Below are 23,870 nucleotides of genomic sequence, written 5' to 3'. Positions count from 1 at the left end.
TCTTATATTAGAACATGCACTGATAGTGTAACAACGGGTAAGTGCATTAGAGTTTACGGGAACTGTAAACCCTGGATGACTGCAGAGATACGAACACTCCTGAGAGCCCGGGATTCTGCCTTTAAGGCAGGGGACAGGGACACATACAGAGAGGCCAGGGCAAATCTCAGGAGAGGCATTAGGATGGCGAAACAGCAATATAAACACAAGGTGGAGAACCACCTAGCAGACAACTATCCGAGGCAAGTGTGGCAGGGAGTGCAGCACCTAACCAACTACAAGGGCAGTACGAGGAGCATGGTTAACACCAATGCCTTGTTGGCTGAGGAGCTGAATATCTTCTTCGCTTACTACGAGGTAAAAAGACCAGACACCGGAGCCTCTGCTGGCCGGCCTTCTGATTTTCAGCAACTCATCCTATCTGAAGACCAAGTGAGAACTGAATTGAAGGCTGTGAATCCCAGCAAAGCCGCAGGCCCAGATGGGGTGCTGGGGATAGTGGTTAAGAACTGTGCCGACCAATTAGCAGGGGTCCTGACAAGGATTTTTAACATCTTGCAAACGGCATGTGTACCATCGTGCTTGAAAGCAGCTACCATTGTCCCAGTCCCCAAGAAAACTGCAGCTGAGTGCCTGAATGACTGCAGACCTGTTGCATTAATGTCCGTAGTTATGAAATGCCTCGAAAGACTGGTTCTCCAACATCTCAGGACATGCCTGAGCTGAATTTTTTGGGGGGAGGGGGGAAACGCAATATAATATAAGTATTTAAAAAATCATCTGGAATTTGTCTTTTATCCTGAATGAAAATCTTACTATTTCACCACAAATTTCAGGAACAGAAAGACAAGACACACTATCTTTTTTAAAATGAGTAGGTTTATTGATCATGATTTGTACAGGCAGAAACATCCTTAGGCTTTAATTTCAATTTTATATACAAAAAAAACATTACACAGATCCAGAGTTTAACTACTACAAGACAGGTTCTCTGCTGGGTTGTGGTGTTGAACAAAATAGGCAGACAGCTCTTTCAAAGCTTTGTATCGATGAGAGAGTGAGTTCTTCACATACTTGGGCAATTCAGCATATCTGCAAAAGACAACCTGGAATTTCACCATGAGAAACTGCAAAGCCTATTCATCTAGAGCAGGTGATATCATAAATGTATTAATTAAATTTATTCTCTATTTCTTGGCTTAAATGTTTAGTCCTAAACTAAAATGATTTGATCAAATCCTCTTCTCAGGAGATATGGGAATTGCCAATTGAACACCTGTTCTAAATCCATTATTATTAAATAGAATAGAATAATAGAACAATCCAAATGCCTGCTGACAAAATACATTCATAAATATTTAAGGCAAAATTGGTATTTTGTAGAACAGAATTTGCACATTTCTTAATACTCGAATGTACAACAGTGACTGGGTAGTTTTACTGGCCTATTATAACTAAGGAGAATATATTCCCTTACGTCTCAGTGTAGCCTTCTGGCTGGAAGCAAGGATCCCATCCAAAATCTCGAGGTCCTCTTGGTTCAACTATATGCCCCTATAGGGAAAAGAGACGTTTAATGTTGAATTTTCAGAGTTAGGCCTTACATAAAACATACAATTCTGAAGGAGCTGACAGATGTTATCTCAGAACTATATCTTTCAAGATCCTAGACCACCAGGGTACTACCAGAGGACTGGAAAAGAGCTGATGTGGTTCCCATCTTCAAAAAAAGAAAAACTATGGATCCAGGAAACTACAGACCTATCAGCTGATATCAATACCTGGGAAGATTCTGGAAAAGATAAGCAATGAATTTGTGAACACTTAGAGGCAAGCAAAAACATACATGGTTTTGTCAAAAACAGATGTCAGACAAATTCTATGACAAAGTGACTGAGTGGACCAGCAAAATGCTGTGGACGTAATTTACTTGGATTTCAGTGAGGCATTTGATAAAGCAGACCACAACTTACTACTAGATTAAGATAGAAAAATGTGAATTAGACAGCATCATCACCAGATGGATTAGTAACTGGCTGACAAGCCACATTCAATGTGTAGTCCTTAATGGAACTGCATCTACATGGAGGGAAGTATTTAGCGGGGTACCCCAAGGTTCTGTCTTAGGCCCAGTACTCTTCAATATCTTCATAAAAAAATAGATGAGGGAATAGAAGGGGACCTTATCAAACTTACATAGCAGGAATAGCCACTACTCTAAAAGATATGGGGTCAAGATACGTAAGAGTCTCAACAGACTTGAACACTGGGCCCTATCGAACAAAATGAAATTCAGTGTAGAGAAAAATCAAATATACAGGTACAGATTAGGTGAAATCTGGCCCAATAGCAGTAACTGTGAAAGGGATCTTGGAATCCTAGTGGACAATCACTTAAGCCAGCAGTGTGCAGCAGCAGCTAAAAAACCCAACACAATCCTAGGTTGCATTAACAGGGATAGAATCGAGATTACATGAAGTATTTTATAAATAGTACCTATTTATAAAGCCTTAGTAAGATTACACTTAGAATACTGCATCCAGTTTTGGTCATGATATTATAAGATGTAGAGACTCTGGAAAGAATGCAGAAAAGAGCAACAAAAATGATTAGGGGGCTGGAGGCTAAACGTGAAGAACAATTGCAGGAATTGGGTTTGTCTAGTGAAAAGAAGGACTAGGGGTGAGATGACAGGATGGTTCCAATATTTCAGGGGCTGCCACAAAGAAGAGGGGGGGTCAACTATTTTCCAAAGCATCTGAAGGTAGAACAAGAAGAAATAGATGGAAACTAACTAAGAGAACCAACTTAGAAATAAGGATAAATTTCCTGACAGAACAATTAACTAAAAATTAATTAAAAAGTCTTTTCCTATGGATTAGGCTACAAAATTCAAACCAGCAAAGGAAGAAACGTGACAAGAAAAGAAATCAGCCGACTAAACAGCTTAATATTTCTTAAGCCATTAGATGATATGTAGCAGGATGTGAATACTAGTCCACAGGAACAGGTTAATCAGTTCACCATCCATAATAACCCCTATGTGGCTCTCTACATCCCATCTATGACTGTTCGGAAATTTAAGATGCATGGCTACAATTCAATAGCACAAGCAGCCATTCTAGCAGGAGAATTTTGTTCCTTCTCAAATATCAAGCTGTCCCTGCAAAATTTAAAAGCCCCCAGCAACACTGCCAAAAAAACTGGCAAATTGTGGAGATGCATTTTTCATTTAAACCTTTTTTGCAACATTGTCAGATAGCCTTTGCAGCAATTCAGGAGTTTGACCTAGTAGAAGTTTACTCCAGCCCTAAAATGAGAATAATAATAATAATAATAATAATAATTTTATTTATATACCGCCCTTCTCCCGAAGGACTCAGGGCGGTGAACAGGGCAAGCATAAAAAAGCAGAGATACAAAATTTAAAAGGGATTAAATATATGCCCAACTAAAAACAGTGAATACAAATATTAAGATAACAATAAAAATGTACAGTATTAAACCTGAAACAGAGAGGATCACTCCTGATTATACCGTTACCCTTCATTTCCAACTCAACTCAGAAATGTTGAATGTTATCAAGCAGTGATAATTCTGTTCATCCATCCTAGTAGAAATACCCTCCCAACTAAGCAGGCAGCTACATGGAGTGACAATCATTAAACAACTGAATTGGAAACCAGGAAGCTCCACTGCAGGAACTGTTGAGATAGGAATTAGAAACAAAAAGCTCCATAACAGACACTGCTGTAAATGTACATAGAAATATATCCCACCACTATCAGTCAAATTACAGTAAACCAACCAACTTATCTTTTCATTCCTTCCCACCTACCTACCTGTACTGTTTTTATATTTATCATATAATAAATTTAGTTACTTCTCCCTGTATGCAACAGCACCAGCCAACTTTTGGACACTAGTCAAGAAATGAGATAACTTTGTTGAAGCACTTGAACTATGTTTAAGATGTTAGGTATGAATGCTGAAAGTGGCAGTTATTATGCTCAGAAAAGGACATACTAACAGTTCAGTTCCTCAGGTCTTTACTAACACAGATAACCCAATACTGTCATACGAACTTGAGTTTGGCCTTTGAATAACTTTACAGGATCATCTGGATTTCCAGTGCTGAAAGCAAAGGTGCACAGAGCGTAAGCAGATTTATCTTCAAATCCTGCTAAGAGTTTGTAGAGACCTAAGCAATAAGAAAAAAAAAGTTATGATTTCTTCTTCAGTAAATTTTGCTTGACAGAAGAGAAGCTGTGTGGGACATAAAATGGCAGTTCACATATTTTGGAATTTGAGCAACTATCCTATCAAAAAAAAAAAAAAAAAAGAACCAATAGAACCACTAGCTTTTCTATTAATCTCTAGGACATAATGCAGTTACAAATTTAATGAATTCTTTTCTGTTCCTGTATATATACTTGTGGCAGAAGAAATATTTTTTACATATATCTAAATAGATGATGTCAATGTAATTCAGGGTTAAAGGTAAAGGTAAAGGTAAAGGTTCCCCCGCACATGCGTGCTAGTCGTTTCCGACTCTAGGGGCCGGTGCTCATCTCCGTTTCAAAGCCGAAGAGCCAGCGCTTGTCCGAGGACATCTCCGTGGTCATGTGGCCGGCATGACTAGACGCCAAAGGCGCACAGAACGCTGTTACCTTCCCACGGGAGTGGTCCCTATTTTTCTACTTGCATTTTTACGTGCTTTCGAACTGCTAGGTTGGCAGAAGCTGGGACGAGTAACAGGCGCTCACTCTGTTACACGGCACTCGGGATTCGACCCGCCAAACTGCCGACCTTCCGATCGACAAGCTCAGCGTCCTAACCCACTGAGCCACCACGTCCCTTAATTCAGGGTTACGAAGGTTAAATCAGATCAAAGATATAGAACATTAGGACCAATTCTGCCAAATAGATATTTTACTATGAAATCAGATAAACACTTAAAGCCTTTTTAGTACTTTACAAGTTCTAGCTTTCTACTGGAAAATACCATTTAAAGCAGAATGGAATAGGACACAAAGTTTCTGCAAATACAAACCAAGAAGGGAGGAGCGAAGAATGGTAGCACATACAAAACTGAAAAGTAAAATCATCAGGAATAAAAGCAGCCTACTTTAAAATGGAAGTAAAAAGAAACGTACAGTTGAGTGCATAATCAATATGGGTTATGACAAGGCCAGTGTTGGATAAAACAGCATCGTTCGACATTTGAGTAACGCAGACTAGTTAAGGAAGCAACCCAATCCCAGAAACAAGTTTATTTTGTGAAAGAAAAGACTGAATTACCTTCTGGCTTTAGCTTTTCTAGGAACCACTTTCTGAAACACAAATTCAGGCACAAATCTTAATTTTCACTATCACAAGAATAATAAAAACACCTGAACGTTATTCAACAAGCAAGGTAACGCCAAAAATTATCTGCAAAATAAATAAGTTACCAAATATTTAATCCAAGTAACAGCTAGATTTTTGTACTAGAGTTCCAGGGAAATGTGCAGTTCAAAGCTGAACTATTAAAATCTCATAAAACTAATGAACAGAAATAAAAGAATAAGTAAAATCCAGCAAAAATATAAAAATTAACAGTGAAAACATCCACGTTGAGCTGGCAAATTCTTGTCCAGTAAAACTGATACAGTAATGGCATGCTTGCATTTTATTGTCTGCCTTATCAGAAATACAAGAAATCAAAACATAAAGGCTTCCTTAACAATAGTTTATAGTGGATTCCTCTTCTCTTCTTGCATCACAATGGGAACTAAAAAAAAATGCAAGCACATGAACACAGCATTTCTTGTTTAATAGTCCAGCTGGATTAGGCCAAAGATCATCCAGTTCAAGATTCTATGCCAATGGGATTCAATTTCAATACTCACAAGCCTCGGTGGTGGATGACAGTCACTTCTCAGTAACCTTCTCTTCTTACCTGTTTACCTCTAACCTGCAGTATTTTCTTTCCTCCAATTATCAGCTATCCTCTCAGCAAATTTACTCAGCAAATTACTCAACAACTTACATATATGGCCCTGGGAGGCCTCCAAGAGCAGTGAAACATAAACAGGTATCTTCTACTATAACTGGTCCCTGAATCTGTTAAAGGAAAATAAATCAAATAAGAAAAGAGCAATGAAAACCTTCTAAATTAATTTTTGAAAGTAGCTCCACATATTGTAAATAAAGTTTTCTAAAAACGTTAGGCAACTTCCATCCCAAGTTAATCGCTGCGGCTCTGACAGCAATAATATAATTTTAAAAAATCATTGCAGGAACCACTGTTAGGAGTGTGTTTACTGTAGATGCCAAATGGAAATAAACAGAATGGCCTCATAGTTGGAGCCTGATATATATATATATATATATATATATATATATATATATATATATATATATATATATATATATATATATATATATATATATATATATATATATATATATATATATATATATATATATATATATATATATATATATATATATATATATATATATATATATATATATATATATAAAAGAGTTTTACAAAAACAAAATTTTATAATATATCCCCAAATCCCCCCCACCCCAAACCCGCCCACTTCCCCCCCCCCACTTCCCAGAGCTAAATACAGGATTATAGTTATAATAATCATATTCTAAATAAAAATTATGCATAATATACAATTAACCAAATTCATAAGGTGCTTTAACTCCCCTTTAACATAACTACATACAAAGTACCAATAACAATATCCCACTAAAATCTACTCAGAGCCTGATATTTTTAAAGATGACTGTAACATAATGTAATCAAAGCTAACATAATCTCCAGTGTTCCAATATTTGAGGAGTTGCCAGAAAGAAGAGGGGGTCAACTATTTTCCAAAGTACCTGAAGGCAGGACAAGAAACAATGGATGGAAACTAATCAGGGAGAGAAGTAACCTAAAACTAAGGAGAAATTTCCTAACAGTGAGAACCATTAACCAGTGGAACGGCTTGCCTTCAGAAGTTGTGGGTGCCCCATCATTGGAGGCTTTTAAGAAGAGACTGGAAAGCTACTTGTCTGGAATGCTATAGGGCTGTGGTGGCGAACCTATGGCACGCGTGCCACAGGTGGCACACAGAGCCCTCTTTCTGTGCACGTGCGTTGTCGCCCCAGTCCTAGGCCTTCAGCTGTTTTTTATAAAACCTTTTCACTTTAGGTTTCCACTGTGTGCCAAAAAAAAAGGTTCAATCAATCAATCAATTTCAATTTCTTGTGGGGGAAAAAAAGATCTCACAAAGTTGGAATTGATTGATTGAACTTTTTAGTCCCACCCAGTCTGCCGTTACCATTAAAGCCATGCCCCCTAATAGGCCACGCCCACATAAGTGGATTTTGGGTTGCGGTTTGGGCACTCGGTCTCTAAAAAGTTCGCCATCACTGGTATAGGATCTCCTACTTGAGCAGGGGTTGGACTAGAAGACCTCCAAGGTCCCCTCCAACTCTGTTATTCTGTTATCCCAGCAGCAAGAGAAATTTCATATTAATCTGCTAAATAGGATTCATAATTATATGTAACTGGAATCTTTGTACTATTTTTTCCAGTGTTACAATTGCCTTAAATTGAAATGGGCAATTGAGTCATTGGAGTTGTTAAGTTACTAAATATAATTATAATATGCCTTATGATAAATATAAAATGCACAATACTCTGCTTATTATTTCTTGTTCATAACAATGTGGAGGGCTTTTTGAAAAAAATATGGAATTTATAACAAACAATAAAAAGAGGAGACAATAGCAGAATATGCACAAGTCAAAAACAGTATAATACAAACAGCTCATATTGTACTTTTTTGACCCTACAGCCAAACACTAAACATTTTTTCTAGTCAAAACTGCTTGCGCTTCTCTATAGAATATACAGCAAAATTTATCTGAGCATAAAGCATAAAATCTCCCCAGCTTTCTGAGTTTCTTATTGCCTTAGCTTATGAGCTAAAGAAATATTTCAAAAATCATGATTAGAACCTGCTTAGCTGCTTCCAGGCACTTTTGGGTAGAAATATCATCAGGCTCCCCTTGGTACTCAGGTACTGCAAAATTTTAAAGAAAAGTGAGGTTAGCGGTGAAGAGTAATTTGCTAAGATACCAGGACAAATGGAAACATGAACTCACAGTCTATTTTCTTTGCAACCAATTTGTATGGAAAAGAGTCACCTAGAATCTGAATCACCTGCAAGATAAAGAGAAGTAATTTTGAATATTAATAAGCTTTCACAAGTTACATCTCTTAACCATATCTTGGACAATGCGGCAGTACTTTTATTATGGACTATGTTTCCTTTGGAAGCCCAAATGCCACATTTGCTTTTCATATTTCAGAAAATTGTTAAAAAAATCTTCCTACTTCATTAAGGATTCATCTATACCAGTTGTGGGCACTCTTCTATATATCTATTCAATTTATTTTTATGTGGTAGTATTTTTTTTCTGCTTTGCTTTTATTTTCTTCTACACTATCAAGCATTATTGTTACAAGTATTTTCCTCTGGGAGTGGTATTTCTGGACTGACAGTTCCTAGTGACATCAGTCAAAAAGGTTTTCCCACCAGATTATTTTTTGGATTTAAAAATATAAAGGCGGAGAAACACAACAGTGCTACAAATTGAAGACACTAATGGCTAAATCCATTTAATGGATAGCTTAGACCAGACGTTCAAACACAAGGCCCGGGGGCCGAATCCGGCCCACGAAGTAGTTTCATGTGGCCCGCGAAGCCATCCTGGAAACAGTGAGGGAACGGCCCCCACTGCCTTGGCCCTGGCCCAGAGACCCTCCTTCTGCCAGAGACCCTCAGATCTGTCCCTCTCCTGCCCAGGCCCCCATAGGCACCCTTGATGCGAACGATGTAGAGCTGGCCATGCCCACCCAGTAGGCCATATGCACTCTAGCCACGCCCACCCAGTAGGCCACGCCCACCCTGGCCATACCCCCCCCACCCCGAGGGCAACTGCAATGCTGATGCGGCCGTCAATGAAATTGAGTTTGACATCCCTGTTCTACACTATCAAGCATTATTGTTACAAGTATAAGATAGCCATTTTCCTCTGGGAGTGGTATTTCTGGACTGACAGTTCCTAGTGACATCAGTCAAAAAGGTTTTCCCACTAGATTATTTTTGGGATTTAAAAATATAAAGGTGGAGAAACACAACAGTGCTACAAATTGAAGATACTAATGGCTAAATCCATTTAACGGATGGCTTAGACCAGGGGTAGGCAACCTCGGCTCTTTTATGACTCATGGACTTCAACTCCCAGAATTCCTGAGCCAGCTTGGCTGGCTCAGGAATTCTGGGAGTTGAAGTCCATGAGTCATAAAAGAGCCGAGGTTGCCTACCCCTGGCTTAGACTTACGAGTTAAAAGTTCATTGTTTTCCAGCAGTGTTTGCTAGGGTTGCAAATATTCAGACAACACCAAGTTGGTAGCAAAGAGGTACAGAAGTCTTGAATTTTGCAACTCAAAATAGGTAACGCAAGCATTGCATAACAGTTTTCGCACTGAAGCAATCAATACCCCAATTCTCACAATAAGCTCGCGTTCTGCCTATTTGTGAGTCTTGGTGGAAGATATGCAGAAATCCCAACTCTTGCAAGAGCTGGCCCGTTTATTCGTAAGCGAACAACAGCTTTTCTCAATCTCAGCCATTTAAGATGTATGACCTCTAACTCCCAGAATTCCCTAGAACGCTAGCTAGGGAATTCTGGGAACTGAAATTCAGACATCTTAAAAGTTCACCATTCGTAGCAGCAGAAAAACAGCTAAATGCTAGCCGGTGCCATCACCCATCAGCTTTGTAAACGACGGCAGAAAGCCACGGAAGCCGCTGCCCACCTCCTCCAGTTTCTTAACGTTGCCGGTGACAAACACCACGCTTCGGCCGGCCGCCGGTATCATCGCCATCGCGCTCTGGCGCCTGCGCACTTTCTCAACCAATCATATCTCCTGGAATCCTCCGGGTTCTCCTGCACTGCCTTGCGCTCCCGAAAACAAGCGAGCTTTGACGGTGTTACGTAGGATGACGAATCACGCTGAAGAAGAGAGGAACCTGTTGCAAATGCTGAAAAGCCATTGGACGGAAGAAGCAAAGATGGAAGCCTTAGCCAACCAATGAGCTTTGAAGGTAGAGGCAGGACTCGGAGAAGGGGGGGAAAAAAAGTGGGAGGATGAAGACCCCGAAGGCACTTCCGGCGTGTGTTTTGGCTCGCGGGGTTTTGGCCTTCCCGGGGCTTTAAGTTATGGAGGCGTTGCGGTTGCTGCCAAGACACGCTCGAGACTTCGCTTCGTCGGAGTACTGGGACCGATTCTTTCGGAAGCGAGGCGAGCGCGCCTTTGAGTGGTATGGAGAGTGGTCAGGAGGACTCGGATCGACTTTGGGGCGGTATCTCCGCCTGCGGGACTCGGTGAGACGTGATGAACGGAAGGAGAAAAACAGAGTGAAGGGAAAGGAAAGCACGGGGGCATAAACTTTATTCGGTTGGCAACCATGGCTCTTTTATGACTCGTGGACTTCAACTCCCAGAATTCCCGAGGCAGCATAGCTGCCTCGGGAATTCTGGGAGTTGAAGTCCACGAGTCATAAAAGAGCCCAGGTTGCCTACCCTAACTTAAGGCATTCCTTGGCTCCGGAAGAGATCCGTGAAATTTATGTTCGGATTTTCATTAATTGAACTAGAGTTTTCTCAAGCCAATTTTTGGGGTTACGTTCGAATCACTTAAATATAAATTAGCTACACTGGCTGGATGTACATCACAACGCGGTAAGCCACTAACTAACTAATTGCCATCTTTTCAGTTAGCTAGTAATGTCAAGAGGGCCTCTGCAATTCAAATTGGCCACGATATCTAGGAAGAGCTCAAGAACTAATTCTAGTTTTTAAAGTCACAGTCCTTTTCCCTGATCAGCTTGGAGGAAAGCAATTCAGATTTTATTCTACTTAGGCATAGGATGGAGAAAAATGTTGATTTTAATTTGTTTGATTTGGTAGCTGACAGATTAATACCAGCAAGGCAGGCTCTGCCCTACGTTTTACAATATCAAAGATGCAGAATGTAAGAAATCCCAAGCACATAGGTACATATGTGCTACAGAATTCTTACAAATACTGACATCAGAGCCATGCAGGTGAAAACAGTTTTAAAAATTGCAGAACTCTTAGCTCTGTTTGATGTTTCTGGCTGCTATAATCTCTTGGATAACTGCAATCTTCACAGGAGAGATATTATTTCTTCTCCATCCAGCTCCTTTACACCTACATAGACTAAAATGATAAAGAATGAATATATGAGTACATGTTGACATGTGTTTGAATATTAGTAGCTCAGGTTGGTAGTTGGGCTGTTGGTTTGATCTCCGAACTTGGCGATTTGGCTGCAAACAGTTCGTCTCCATTGGGGGGGGACATCTTCAGTGCACTTTGTATCTGTCAGAGCAGTGGCGTTTAAATATCTTTTTCTATGATGTAAGTGTGAGTACATGTATTCCAAAAAAATAATCTTTTGCCTTATGTCTTTTAAGGGGAGAGGGTTTTTTTTATACATCATGTAGGAAGCCTGGGAGTCTTTTTAGTTGAAATATAAAATTGCTTCCAACGTCTTAACTTAATCTACAATCTGATTTAGTGTAATATAGTATGACAAATATCCCTTTATTCTTGTTCCACTTTCTGCATATGCAGATAAGAAATTATGGAATACTAACTTCTTTCTCAATCCTGCTTTTTAAGCTGAAATCTAAAAGTATGGAGTTTACATGGACTCTAAAGAGAGCTTACATGAGACATTTTCGTACGTCAGGGTGTAATCTTCCAGCTTTTTCCAGATTAACTTTCCTACGATTATATTTCTCTTCATTAGTTTCACTGACCTTTATTTTAAAATATCCAGTGAAATGTACACAAATTATCTAGGATCTATTTTCATTTTGGTTTCAATATGTTTTACTTACTTTGAAGGCCAAATGCTAGAACTCATTGTATAAGCTACCTGAAAAATCCCTATGCTAAGGAATAATTTTGACTTGCCTAAAAGGAACGTGAAATTTCTTCCATGCTTTTCCACTAGATTCTTGTTGTTGGCTGTGGCAATTCAGAACTAAGTGAGCAGCTCTATGATGAAGGCTATCACAATATCGTCAGTGTGGACATTAATGAGCAGGTGGTTAAGCAGATGCAGGAACGCAGCACACAACAGAGACCCAAAATGACTTACATGGTAATGGATGTACTGCAAATGGATTTCCCTGATGAGCATTTCCAAGTGGTGTTTGATAAAGGCACTCTTGATGCCCTGCTGACTGATGGAGAAGAAACCAGTCTGAAAAGAGCTGAAAGAATGTTTGCTGAAATTGGCCGTGTCTTGCAATTTGGGGGGCGTTATCTATGTGTCTCCTTGGCACAGGCACATGTATTGAAGGCAGCTGTGGACTATTTCTCTCAAGAAGGTTGGATGGTTCGAGTACATCAAATCCCTGGCCAGATAACAGACGCTTCAGAGCAGGAATTTGCTTTGCCTGTCTTCGTTTATGTTATGACAAAGATAAGGCCGGTCCCTGGGTCTCTTTTATGCATTTTGGAGTTCTGTACTGAAACACAAGAGAAACCTGCCCGGTTCAAGAACAGGGAACATCTGATTGATGCAGTGAAGGAGAGACAACACTACTCTCTGCTGCGGAATCAACTCAATAAGACCTCCAGCGTAGGGACCATCTCTCTGGATCTCTGCAGCAAAGACACTGGCCAAACCCGGTATACTTTACATGTAGTGCATAGCCCAAAGGTGAAAGTGTCACGGGACAAACAATTTGCCATCTTTATCAGTGAGTCAATGTGTTCATTGTTCAGCCCACTGTATGGAGATCAAATAAAATTCAGACAACCCAAGATTCTTTCTGTCTTTAGATTTTCTTCCTCAAACACTGCTAGTATTGTTAAGCAAAATTTTCAGTACTTTTCAGGTATTTGGAAGGGTAGCAAAATCTATTAAAATATTTATGGGAATGGTGCGTTTGTCAGTGCTAATTAGCAAGTAACCTTTAGGATTTTTTTTCTCTCTCTATGAATTTACCTTCTTTCATCCTCAAAGAACGAACTAGCAACTTTTGAATAGGTTCATAACAGACAGGGAAAAAAGAGTTGAATATTATTAAACATTCTGTATCTTAATGTTGTTTTCGAGTAGCAGTTCATATTCTGAAGTTTGAAATTCTAACTCACGAAATGAAAGTTATCAAAATAATAAGTGCTGCAGTTTCTAACAACTGATGATTTTTAGATATTTTTTGCTTGCCCTTCTTTTGGTGGATAAAATATTTTAATATCCCCTAATATCTAAAACATCTGAATCGAGACCAAACTCTCACCTTTCCAATATATGATTAATTAATTATGAACAACTGAATAAATATTCTAAGAAAGTAGTGATCAAAGTGTTATGTAAGGACAAATATTAATCATGGTGAACGGTATGAATTACCAAGGAAAGCAATAAGCTGTAACATGAGAACAGAAAATTTGTTCTGATTTAAATATTCCATGAAATTGAAATATATAGAATCTGGGCATTGGAAAAAAAAGCAAATGCAGAAAATCAATATTTTTGACGAGGTACAAATCCTTTCTGTTGCCTGATCCAGTACCACAGGGCAGAGAAACTGAGTGGCTCTTTGGCACAGAGGAGGGACGGAAGCAGTTGGCTGTGAGTGCAGGATTTTGGCGACTGGTAACTGTGGCCTTACATAGAAATCAACAGTATGACAACATGGGAGCTATCCAGGCAGAACTGTCAGAAAAAGTGATGGAACTGGCCCCCCCTGGGCTTCCAGCCCAGCAGCAGGTATGTATGTCTTTTGTCTGGCTAATGACCGGTAAAAGATCTGTTTAGCCCTGAGATCTTCTCGAAACAGTGGCCCACTGGATAACTAGGGCAAGCCAACAAGCAGGATGCAATTATAGTAGCACTTTCTGGCTGATATTTTTTAGCAATTAGTATTCAGAAGCTATTCAGAAGCCTACTGCTTTTGATGACGGTTAACATACGTGATTAGAAGCGTTAGGTAATTTTTTTCCTCCTCAAATTGTTCAGTGATGGTGTGATGGTTCCTTTGAGCAATGCCGTATGACTTTGCCAACCTCTTTGTATAGCAAAAGCAAAATTAATTTGTTCCACGATCTTTCCTCTGCAGAAACAAAGGCTGCTCAGGACCTCCTGGCCACTGCTGATAGTAGGCCAGGGAGGAACAGCAATCGGGTGTCTTGGCCTAATACTTAAACTTCATTTTGTATGTGATAGCAAAATACGGGTCTATTTAGATACCCTAAACGCTTTTAGAAAGATCAAGTGATCAAGAGTACTTGATACTTAAAATAAAATTGGCATTGCCTCTTGCCTGTAAGAATACCAAAAAAACAATGTCAAAATCTTTTTTCAGCCATCTCAGTATTGGTTCTAGCAAAGACTGCCACAGATCTAAGATCCTAGAAAGTGGTGATCATAGATCAGGTGGGCACAGTAGATGGCATTTATAATATGCTTTATATTCTTTTTTCCCCCTGCTCTTTGAAGAAACTTTCTGTGGGATGGTAGTATCATTAGATTGCCTTCTCTTGCAGGTGCCATTTCTGTCTGTGGATGGAGACATTGGGATCCGTACCATCCAGCATTCTGATACTAGTCCTTTTAGTGGGGAGTATGTTATTGAAGATGTGAAAGGAGATGGTGCTTGCTATTTCCGCCACCTCATCTTCCTCAGCAACAGGAATGTAGTGCAGTCAGAAGCAAGGCTTTCATCCAGGGTGCCCCACAAAGGTGAAATGAAAGCTGCGACTACACTATGGGCTACTGTGTTTTAGAATGGGGTTGTGAGGAGACCTAGTGCAGATATTATAAGTGGGAGGCATATGCTGCTCAGCCCCACTTTTCTCTCCAGCTTTCTGCGGATCAATTTAAGCAAATGGTAGAAAGAAGCATTGAGACGGGCCAGTAAGGTAAGGCAGCGTTTTTGAATTACTAAGTACAATATGCATTGCTGTCCCTCCTATTTACACCTCATATTTTAAGATGTACAAATCCATATCAGTCTTCTCTACCAGGTGAATTTATGGCCCTTTGAAAGTTTGTTAGAGTACAACTCTCAGCATCCCTGACTACTACTTGTGCTGACTGGCCTGTCAGGCGTTATAAATCTGCAACATCTGGATGGACATGACCTTTGCATAGCCATCTAGTGAGCAAAAATGAATTCCAGCCTGTTTTGAAATTAATAATTTGTTAAAAACAAAATGATCAGAATGGCTATTTTGGGAGAAAGAGATAGAATTCCAATCCTGTCCCATTGTGGGGAGTGTCCCTGAGCGGGGGATATAGAGTATTTGGAGTAGTTGTCTCTTATCCTGGATAAGTTCCAGTTCCTTTTTATAGTTACGGTAGTCTGCTTGTCCGTCTAAGTTTGTTTTCTTTGGCCAGGTAACAAGCGGAAGCAGAAGAAGAACGTGGCCCCTAGGGACCACTTCAAACCTGATGCTGAAGCTGCTTGTCCGGCCATTGACAAAAGTTACTTGTGTTGTGCTCACCACAGAGCTATGGTCGCAGGGCTCTGCTTGCTGGAAAACCCTGAAGATCTGCCAAGTGAGTAGGAGGCCACAGAAGCAATTTTTTTAAGTGTGGCCCACGAAAATTAAGTGACATTTGTGTCAGATCCCTGTCAGTCATAGTTAAGTAGTAGGTTGTTCGTTTGTTTTTTATTCCAATTTTTTTTTTGCTTTTATAAATAACTCCAGGTGGCGAACATACCAATGCTTCTTCCTCCTCCACCTCTTTTTCCCCACAAAAACAACAACCCTTTGAGGTGGGTTGGACTGAGTGAGAGGGACTGACCCAAGTCACCCAGACAGCTTTCATGCCTAAGGCTAAAACTCACAATCTCCTGTCCCTCTATGAGGCATTTGTAAATAAGGTTATGCTTCTAGTCTCTTCCACCCTCAAATTCATTAGGAGTAAAAACGGAGTTTGAAGTAGGATCATAAAGGTGCTAACATATGTAATGCATATCCATTAACTAGAATTCATTTGGCCAGATTAAATTGAATTAAATTGAGCGTCTGAGCAAATAGTGAAAAGAAAGGAAAAAGCATGCAGACGCAAAGTTCAAGCTGCAGTCATTTGTTCAGCCGCCCCCCCAGCCGTAAGGTAGTCTTGCCAAAATGTGCAGCATATTTTATTTTTTCCTCTGATTTTTTTTCTTATCCATCTGTGATTAGGGCTGCTCTACATACAACCAAAACATTGGGCTATCAGATCTGAACTCTGAAAATCCACGTGGTCATTAGGTGGTAACAAAGACGGAAGAGTTTTCTGTATTATCTTTCCTGCCATGTCATTGGTTACCTATTATCTGGATTTTTCATCCCACCTCTGGTAACCTTACAGCTGGGATGCAGCTTGCCCTACACCAGGGGTAGGCAACCTCGGCTCTTTTATGACTCATGGACTTCAATTCCCAGAATTCCTGAGCCGGCTGGCTCAGGAATTCTGGGAGTTGAAGTCCATGAGTCATAAAAGAGCCAAGGTTGCCTACCCCTGCCCTACACAGAACTGATCCTGTTACATTGTGGCATGGGAGTTGACATATACTCCTCCAAGGAGGGATTCTTAAAAAACAGAAGTGTCTTTGTCAGCAGCTGTATCGAAGCACTACTCAGTTATTTGGTGCCCTGGGGAATGGACCGAAATGTAACCTCAGAAAATCGGAGAATGGAGCAATGGACTTGGCTTCTTTTCTGCTCTTAAATAAATCGCCCCCTGAGTTAGCAGAGCAGCTATAACAGCTATAAGAAGTTTGGACTTTGCAAACATAACGCTGAGAGTTATGATACAGAAGTACCCCATGCCACACTCCCTGATCAGAGCAGGACACTGTTGTGCTTTCAATTGGTAACTTTCTGTGTGTTGCTTCCAGAGGCCCAGATCCATATGCTTGTGATTGGCCTGGGTGGTGGCAGCCTTCCCCTCTTCCTTCATGACTACTTCTTGCAGTCTTCTGTTGATGTAGTGGAGATTGATTCTGCCATGCTGGAAGTAGCTACATGCTGGTTTGGTTTTTCGCCAGGAGACAGACTCAAAGTTCACATTGCAGATGGCTTAGTTTATGTTGCCAATCTGACAGCAAAAGGTAATGACTTCTTGGATCAGTCCACACCCATGCCATGATTTATGTGCATCTCTTAGTGTTGTTTGTGCCCTTTGACCTTCTGACAGCAAGTATTTCAGAAATCTTGCAAGCATCTGTACTGCTTTAATTTTTTTTGTATAATTAAAATGAGTTATTTTGAGCATTTAACGGTTCAAGAAGAAAAATGTTAATAAACTCCCTTCTATTCTGGAAGCTTTAGCAGTTATATTTCTGTATATCAGAATTTGGAAAAAAGAATTCCTATAATACAGATTAACTATAATTACGCCCTATGAAGCTGTAAATCGGGTACTGATACAAAAATGGTTTCATTTTCCCACAAGGAACACAGAAGCCTCTAGCTCTTGTGTCAAAAATCTTTATTTAAATATCGAGCCTTGAGAACCACAATGCTAGGTGGGTTATTTCACTCAAAAGCTTGCAATTTACAGTTGGGCTGTGCCCCCAACTGACACATTTGCCTATGTATATGCTATAGAATCTGCGTCTTGATATGGAACAATGTGTGTATGCTTTTAGGGACAAGTAGAATGCTATGTGCAGGTCATTATTTACCTTCTTGTTTCTGAGTTGAATGATGATAAAATAGATCTGTGCTCTGGTCCAGCAAGACAATTCTGCTATTTGATCATAAGGGAAAATTACAGATAATTTTAAAGCAAATCAATGTCATAGAGGCTGAGATTGGGAGGAAATTAAAGTGGAGAAGCAGCAGTAAGAGTTAAAAGTTCTTCTGAGAATTACTTTTCCCCCAATTTAAAAAGGAATGAAAAATTTATCAACTGCAGCAGTATCTGTATGTATCATAACTAGGATCGTAACAGCATAGGTCAGAACGTATACTACTTCAATGAACTATGACCTGACAAACATAAGCTTTGTTTCTTTTTTCAAAAGTCATATACTCAGCTCAAATAAGTGATTATAGTGCTCAGTTTGATATGACAACCTTTTTGATGCAAGCAATATGCATCTGCTTTCTAGATTAATTTGCAATTAATTCTTTGGGGAAGTGGATCATTTATCTTAGAGGGAGATGGTTTATGGGAAATTCTGGTCAGTAAACATTTCAATTTACAAAAAAAAGGATGTGTGATTAATGCACTTAGGTAAAATGTTTCTCAATTGCCTTTGACTTTTCTTCTATTTAGCAAAGTCTACAGCAATGAATACCTAATGTGATAATAACCTAAAGAGGGAGATCTTGAGCTGGATATGTCTTGAGCTGATGTAATTGGGAGAATATTCTGAAGTGCGTACTTTCTTCATGAAAGTATTTCTGGGTAGGGCTAATCTTAGTCGGTAAAATGGTTTTTTAGATGATCTTGTGATTGCCATGGATTGTGGGGTTTTTCTTAGACATACTTATTTTCATGACTATATATCAGAATACAAAGCAGATAGATCTTAAAACCAAAATATATTATTTTTACAAGTGTTATTGGCAACATGTTAAGCTCTATTTGATCTTCACTGATATTTTGTGAGAAATATGCTCCACTTTTTTCCCTTTCCTTCCCAGCTCCATCATCTTATGATGTAATAATGTTTGATGTGGACAGCAAAGATTCAACTTTGGGAATAAGCTGTCCACCACCAGCCTTTGTGGAGAAAATTTTTCTTCAGAAAGTGAAAACGCTTTTGAAAACGGACGGTGAGAACCACTCAGTAGTAAATGCCTGAGTACAATAAAATGATGAACTGCCTCTCTAGGACCTATCCTGCCTTTTTATTTGGATCTACCTGATACGAATTGTTCTAGAAGCAGTACTGGGAGCAAGTTTGTGAACTTTTAAAAATTCTTTGAAATCTTGCAGTACCACCACAATAGCATGATTAGAACGACATCTGTTAATAGATAAAGAGATTTTTGTTAAACAACACAGAAAATTCTGTACTGTGTCGTGTTTTGACTGAACACATTGAGTCAGCATTTACTGCCTTTACCGGATAAGTAAAGCCTAAGATAATGTATTAAATAACATACTCCTTTCAGAAGATGAATTGAATTAGAAATTCTAGTCGAGATAATAATTGAATGTGGGTTTGAGGGGCCTCTTGCATAAAGCTATATATTGGTTGCTACCATCAGGTCTGTTCATTACACCAGTTTGCAAAAGTGAATCATGCCTATATCAGAAGAGATTACTGCAGACCTCAGAAAAACCTTGCACATAAGGTTGGTAAGGTCTGCAAAACTATTGTCAGAGATTTTACCTTTGTCTGTCTGTGGTTAGGCATGTAATAAAAAAACGTGTGGCAGAGAACAAAAGTAACTAAATAATAGACTTTTTATATCAGCAAAAGTAGAATGTAACATTGGTTAAATTCTATGATACTATCTAGTGATTAGAAAAAAGCTAGTTTTTTATATAATACAGAATGCAGAAGGCAAGAGGGGGATTCCACCAGAAGGAAATACTCTCTTATGTAACCTCATTGATTGGAATAATAAGCCAAAATATTCTATTTTTTTGTATCTGCAGGCATTTTTATTCTCAATCTGGTGTGTCGAGATATTTTGCTTCGAGGGTCTGTTCTGGCTGCCATGAAAGAGACTTTCCCTGTACTTTATACTCAGAAGATTGAAGGGGAAGTAAATGAGATCATCTTTTGCCAACAGCAGGATAAAGTCAAATTATCTCCCAGAGACCTTCAAGCGAAAGCTCAGATTTTGGAGAAGGCACTGCAGCAACCTAGGCAAAAATGGGATAGCACTTACGTCCTGGCAGATATGCTGGAAACAATAAGACTGGTTTGAACAACCACATTTTCCATGTCACAGCTATAGTTGGAGATAAGAAATACAGTCCAGTACATTCGGAGAGTGCTGTGTTACATTAGTTACAGGTCCATATGTCAAGTTTCCGACGGATGAGCTCTTCTTTGCATCCTGGACAATGATGGGCCATCAGTTTGAAAAGTTGAAGGGAAAGGAAATGCCCATTCCTTTATGGCTGAATTGGAAACCTTATTATTGAGAGATTTTGAGATGAAGAGGTGCCCTAAAATGCTTCCCAGGAGCAACATCTTGCTTTAGATTTGCCCCTTTTTTTATAGTCATTGAATGTTTAACATCAGCTGCAGACAAAGAATCCCCCTTTGTTTAAAATCAGAAATAGCTTTTGTTTTATATTTTGTTACAAATATAAGTTAAAGCGAAAAAGAAAGGTAATTTATCAGAAAGTGAAACTCCTGAATACAAGAAGTTATATTTATAAAAAGGAAGGAACTTAATGAAGGTGATTATTATTTCGGTTTTTTATAAGAAAGTGCAGTATTTGAGAGAATCTCTTTGATAGTCTTATCATTTGTACAAAGATGTTTGAGTCAATGACACAGTCACGTGCACTATACTTGTGACTCCCTTTTTGACACATGGGTCAAGGATGAGGGATTTACAAAGTAGAATCCTCTAGAATCCTCTATATAAATGTAATAAAATAAATAAATAAATAAATAGTTCCATTTTGCATCATCTTCTGAGACATCACTGTCTAGACCAGCAGTAGGCAACCTCAGCTCTTTTATGACTCATGGACTTCAACTCCCAGAATTCCTGAGTCAGCATAGCTGACTCAGGAATTCTGGGAATTGAAGTCCATAAATCATAAAAGAGCCGAGGTTGCCTACCCCTGGTCTAGACAGAAACTTCCCTGCATTGTTTCTGGGCCCCTGTGATAGGCTCTATTCTGTAATTCCTACAGCAAGAATTGATGAGTTGTAAAATACCTAGGAGGGTCACAAATTCTGAAAGCAGCCAAGGGGAAGTATAGTCAGGCTTTACATTAAAGAATAAAAGAAAGAAAAAATCTACTTGTACGGTGAATGTCTCATTTATAAAACTGGAGAAGAAACAATTTTGAATTGAGTTCATGCTTTTATTTAAGGTAAAATCAAAGAGCATGGTTGCAAAGAAAAATTCTTTCTGGCTTGCTAGAGCAGCTGTTCTTGGCGAATAAAATGGTGTTAGATCTTGTCCAACCTGTCAGAAAAAATGCATGTTCTTTTATTCTTCATAGTTTCCTTAATTTCATGACACAATAAGAAAGTTCCTTCTGATAAAAAGCACACTTTCCGCAGATTATGCATATCATCACCACACATTTTGCCAATCATTTTATTATGAGCATAATAAAATGACAATTTCCTAATACATAAATATCTCTTTCTGGGATCTTTTCTGCCAAATATACTTCAGCTAGTATAAACTAATTTCTGTTGTAACCACTTTTGAAACCGATTGCTGTATTGTCCCTGATTAATATATTTTCCATGATTGAAAAAAACAAATGGAAGGCATTTTTTTTTAATTGTAGCTTTAATTCAATCAGTAACCAAAGTTTGCAATAAGCAAGGACTTTGTAATAGTGATAGTTACAACGGCTGTGTAGATTTAGAAAATGATTCAGAATTATTTGGCCCTCCTCGTGTGAGCTTAGCATCTCTCTGTGTTATTTGAAACAATCTGACATTTTTCAAACCCAAAATATATGCCGCTACTTTTAAGAGTTACATTAACTTTAATAAGTAGATTCTTTAAAGCAATATAAGTAGTCCTCAACTTACAACTGTAATGTAGCCTGCCTACCACAGTCATAAATGGTGATGGCTGTAAAATGATTTCTTTTGCAGCAGTTGTTAGGTGAATCCCGTGGTTGCTAAGCACCCACCAAAGTTGTTAAGTGAACCAGTGCTTTGCTGTCGGTGTGGTTTTTCCAAAAACCAGAAGCAAATTCCAGTTTTCATTGTAACAGATCACATGACCGTGGGATGCTGCAAGCAGCTGTAAAGGTGGCCCAGTTGCTGAGTGCCCAAAGTTTGGTCATGAGATCATGGAGGCAGAATTCTGAATCTAGGTCATAAGCAGTCTCCCCGGTAGGGCAATTGTATTTTTGAACAGTCATTAAGCAACTGGTTGTAAGTCGAGAACTACCTGCAGTAGAACCGTTATAAAACCCAAAACTGGGAGGAGAAGAATCCTTTAGTCAAAAGCTAAAAAGTCATCAGCAGAAGGATTTTTTTTCCAAGAGAGAAGGGGTTGTATGTAAGGGCCCCCTACAACTGAGAAAGATTTTTCCTTCGTAACCTTGTAGAAACAGGTGGAAACACCCTACCTTAAAACCATGTAGGCGTTTAAAGATCAACAGTAACAATTTGCATTGGGCCCAAAAGCATACTGGCCATCAGTTAAGTGATGTGTTGGCCACACATGAACATACTGGCCAGTCACAGTATTTTGGACTACTTGAAATTTCTACATCATTTTCTAAAGCAGGGTTCTCCAACCTTTCTGGGTTGGCAGCCTGGTGGGAGAGGGAGGGGTATGTGCCTTACATGCGCATGCGCAAACATGAATGTGGCTGCACGTGCACGCACAAACAGGCTGCAAGCAGGTGCACCATGCAAACGGCTGTGAGCATGCATGCAAGGCTCTCAGTGACGCCGGCACCTGTGTGAGGCTTGTGTTGTGATTCAGGGTCAGCCTGTGGGTTCAGCAGTTGGGTCGGACGACTCAGAGGAGGAGGAGGAGGGGGGTGTTGAAGAGCTTGCTGAGGGGGTTGGACAGCTTGATGAGAGCCCTCAGCCAGGCCCCTCTCACCTGGTCACGACGCAGACCCAGCTGTGTGAGCCTGACAGCGTGGATGAAGATGACCCACAGCTGGTCCTGTTCAAGGACGCCCGACGCAGGAGGCAGTCAATCAGGAGTAAACAGAGGAAGGCAATGGGGCTCCTCGGAAGGAGGCAGAGAGAAGCCATGCCCTGAACTGTATAAAGGGGAATGCGTGGGAGGGCTGGTTTGCTGAAGGCAACCGCTTGAAAAGCTCCTGTTTCTTGGTTTGTGTCTTGTTCTATTTGTTTTTGTATCAATAAATTTGGCAGGCGTAATTCCAGCCTCTTGCCTTCTTGTAAAAGGGGTTGTCCCTGCCTTTTCTGCAGGGCCGGTAGCAGGCTGGTACAGAACAGCTTGGTCCTGGAGCATCTAAACAAGATCCCAAAAAATGGCTCTAAATATCTATAAAGAACCTTGAGGAAGAAGGACCTAAAACACCACATCTAGATACTCAGGAAATGGCTTGAAGCATCTATAGTATTAAAGGCATTCAGGATTTACAGAAGTCTAAGGTAGAGATTAGAAGAAGAAAGAGATGGTTTGAAAAATCGATAGAGAACTTCAAGAAGCATTGGGAAAGAGCCGTGGAAAATATATTACAATGGCTTCAAGGATCTTTACAAGGCTTTTCTTTTTCTGAAGAACTTATACCATTCCTTGAAAAATGGCTTTGGCAATCCCTAAAAAACTTGGAAAAAGTCCTGAAACATACAAAGAAGATGCCAACAATGGCTTGAAATATCTGTAAATAGCTTCAAAGAGGAAGAACCTGAAGCATCCCATCTAGGCAGTCAAGAAGCCTTGGTGGAGCAGTGGGCTAATGCCTCCTTAAGTAACACCAGCTGCCTGCAATTAGTGCAGGTTCGAGTCCCACCAGGCTCAAGGTTGACTCAGCCTTCCATCCTTCCGAGGTAGGTAAAATGAGGACCCAGATTGTTGGGGGCAATTAAGCTGACTTTGTAATAATGCCGCTTGGGGGTGTGTGTGAAAGCCCTAATAAGCAGGCATATACATAGAATGAAGGC

At 39.7% G+C, this 23,870-nt stretch overlaps 2 protein-coding genes across 4 annotated transcripts; one reads left to right on the top strand and one right to left on the bottom strand.

Annotated features, from left to right (window-relative positions):
- Nucleotides 1-900: 900 nt before the first annotated feature.
- Nucleotides 901-10,029, bottom strand: ITPA (inosine triphosphatase). 2 transcript variants are annotated; one of them, XM_081322321.1, is made up of 8 exons: nt 9,878-10,029; nt 8,158-8,215; nt 8,011-8,075; nt 6,032-6,105; nt 5,302-5,333; nt 4,086-4,201; nt 1,478-1,554; nt 901-1,106 (listed from the first exon to the last, which is right to left on the bottom strand). In XM_081322321.1, the coding sequence occupies exons 1-8, from the start codon at nt 9,944-9,946 to the stop codon at nt 1,067-1,069; spliced, it is 531 nt and encodes a 176-aa protein (XP_081178447.1). In that variant the 5' UTR covers nt 9,947-10,029; the 3' UTR covers nt 901-1,066. The 2 variants fall into 2 exon arrangements, with proteins under 2 accessions (XP_081178447.1, XP_081178446.1); XM_081322320.1 differs by having other exon boundaries at nt 901-1,092.
- A 187-nt stretch (nt 10,030-10,216) lies between these two features.
- METTL13 (methyltransferase 13, eEF1A N-terminus and K55) lies at nt 10,217-23,120 on the top strand. Of its 2 annotated transcripts, none has more exons than XM_081325914.1 (8): nt 10,217-10,446; nt 12,107-12,860; nt 13,677-13,876; nt 14,653-14,848; nt 15,506-15,667; nt 16,998-17,210; nt 18,754-18,885; nt 19,718-23,120. In XM_081325914.1, exons 1-8 carry the CDS (start codon nt 10,282-10,284, stop codon nt 19,990-19,992), a joined length of 2,097 nt encoding a protein of 698 aa, XP_081182040.1. In that variant the 5' UTR covers nt 10,217-10,281; the 3' UTR covers nt 19,993-23,120. The 2 variants fall into 2 exon arrangements, with proteins under 2 accessions (XP_081182040.1, XP_081182041.1); XM_081325915.1 differs by lacking the exon at nt 10,217-10,446 and adding an exon at nt 10,632-10,803.
- The last annotated feature ends 750 nt before the right edge of the window (nt 23,121-23,870 follow it).

The sequence above is a fragment of the Vipera berus genome (genome assembly GCF_964194415.1).
Source record: "Vipera berus genome assembly, chromosome: 3".
In the NCBI taxonomy this organism is placed as follows: Eukaryota; Metazoa; Chordata; class Lepidosauria; order Squamata; family Viperidae; genus Vipera; species Vipera berus.
Note: the sequence above shows the minus strand (reverse complement) of the source record. Positions and strands in the feature narration are given on the sequence as shown.